At 37.8% G+C, this 2,267-nt stretch overlaps 1 protein-coding gene across 1 annotated transcript in view; it reads left to right on the top strand.

Moving 5' to 3' along the window:
* Positions 1-2,267, top strand: part of TMPRSS12 (transmembrane (C-terminal) protease, serine 12) — a 90,811-nt gene that overhangs the window by 79,511 nt on the left and 9,033 nt on the right. The window contains exon 4 of the mRNA XM_006900263.1: positions 358-500. Coding sequence (XP_006900325.1) covers positions 358-500 — 143 coding nt within the window. The remainder of the gene's footprint in view (positions 1-357; positions 501-2,267) is intronic.

Here is a 2,267-nt window from a genome sequence, read left to right as displayed (position 1 = left end):
ATCATTGAATCACTCTGGAAAGAAAACCTATCAAATACTAAAAAATCACTGTCAAAATGTCTCTTCTTCAGGCCAAAACCACAAAGAAGATTGTGCTGAGGCTTGAATGTGTTGACCCTAACTGCAGGTCCAAGAGGATGCTGGCCATTAAGAGATGCAAGCATTTTGAACTGGGAGGCGATAAGAAGAGAAAGGGCCAAGTGATTCAGTTCTAAACATTTTTGGTTTAATTTGAAATTATGTTGGTGCAATAGAAAACAGTACCTACAGGAAAATAAAATAGTTGATGCTTCTTCACTTAAAAAAAAAAATGTCTCTTCTTCAAAGTAACTTCTTGTTATTTTTTTCTCTTGGTAGGTAATGGTACAACCACCTTACAGGAAGCCAAAGTGCATTTTATTTCTCGAAGTGTTTGTAATTCTGAGACGAGTTATGGGGGGATAATTCCTAATACTTCGTTTTGTGCAGGTGATGAAGATGGAGTTTTTGATACTTGCAGGGTAAGACCAAATACATTTCCTCAAGATTATAAAGCCAGAAGGAATCTTGAGCAGGGCCTTTAATTCCCCAATGATAAACTCTAATTGGATCTAAAAATGCTAAATTATTTTTTCTTCTCCAAATCCAAATCTTACTTTTTTTTTTGATCCTTTGATTTCTATAGTCAGTATCAACCTTAGGCAAAATTTTCCTTAAATTCATACATCTCTTTCTCTTGACTATTTTACTGTATTTTAAGTGACAGTTTACCAATTAAAGTGTCATTCAACAATCCATGCACAAATTGTTCTACAACGGTGGCTGTATTTCCTGACAGTGTCAGCATTATCACCAGTTCCATTGCAGCTTGCCTCATTTCCATCCCATTTCCCTGCTTGACCTTTGTTTTTTTTGTGTAAATGTTGACTAGTTAATCTTGTTAGTAGATTGTTTAAAGGAGCAAGGTCCTCAGAGGTGTTAACTGTTTATTTTCTAGGCCAGTTATTATTTAGCTGAAATGTGGCCTCCAGGAAAGGCTTCAGTTCTAGGTTAAAAAAGTATCTCTGCTGTAGGCCTAACTTGGCTACTGATATCAATGCCATGCAGGAGAGAATTCCCACCACAGAATGTTGATGTATCTGCTGATGAGTTGACTGATCCTAAACCTGCTACTCCCTTTGTGCATTTGGATGCTGCAATGGTGCTTTCTCTGAGCTGGCCATCTATCCAGCTGTGGATCCAACTCTTGCTCCATGGACCCCATGTTGGCAACAAACATTATTATATTGCCTCTTGGGTGTAAAAAAAAATAGGAATCCCTCCAGGAAATCATTTCTATCTTCAATTTGAAAGAATTTTCTGAGGAAGACAAGTTGAGATTGTGTCCTGTGTATGCAAAATATAGCATTTCTTGTCTCCGTCATTCTAGGTTGGTTGAGGTCGTCACACAGGTCATGGTATGCTGGTGCCCTTGAAGGAGACTATCTCTCGGAAAAAGCCTTTTATATAGTAGGACACATTGAAGAAGCTGTGGTAAAAACTGATAAGCTGGCTGGAGAACATTCATGAGGGGGTCCTTTGGGCAAATTGTCCACCATGCTCTTAATCTTCTGGCCTCCAGTCCAAAAGCTGCAGTTTTCTGTGTAGATAGGAGGCGAACCATGTTTGAAGATGTTGTGTTCTGTCTTATGAGTATTTAATGTTTTCAGTAAAGTGTACATCCCTTAAAAAAAAGGATCTTAAAAGTTCCTTTAATTTCTATCAGTCCCATAAGCTTAAGTTTTCTTTAAAAAATGTTTTGAGTTTTGTTCTACATTTTCTCCTTTTTTGAAATAATTTTTTTATTAATTTTAATGAAAATTTACAGAGACTTTGGATTTCCATTCATTCATTGCTGCATTTTTCTCCCTGCCAACCCTTCCCCCTCCTACTCTTCTCTTTGAAAAGAAAAAGAAAAGTTCCCCCATTGCTTTACTATCACTCCCCCCCCAAGTCCACTCCACTATGCAGTCTTCATTCTGGACTCCTGTCATGACAATAATACCTAATCATAAATCCCTTTTGAAACCGTTTTCTCCCTCATCTGTTTCAATGCAGTATACATTATTTATCCCATCTTTCTCAGTCTCGCTTCAACCCTGACGTCATCCAGTTTTACAACAGTGGCACCATGCAGTATTTGTCCCTTTGTGACTAAGATATTTCACTCAGCATAATGTCCTCCAGGGTCACCCATTTTGAAAATATTGCATGAGTTCCTTGTTTTTCAATGCAGCGTAGTATTCCAT

The sequence above is a fragment of the Elephantulus edwardii genome, unplaced genomic scaffold (assembly GCF_000299155.1).
Source record: "Elephantulus edwardii isolate Elephantulus edwardi_28Jun2011 unplaced genomic scaffold, EleEdw1.0 scaffold00278, whole genome shotgun sequence".
NCBI classification, from domain to species: domain Eukaryota; kingdom Metazoa; phylum Chordata; class Mammalia; order Macroscelidea; family Macroscelididae; genus Elephantulus; species Elephantulus edwardii.
The sequence above is the reverse complement of the archived record's forward strand: the minus strand, read 5'-3'. Positions and strand labels throughout refer to the sequence as shown.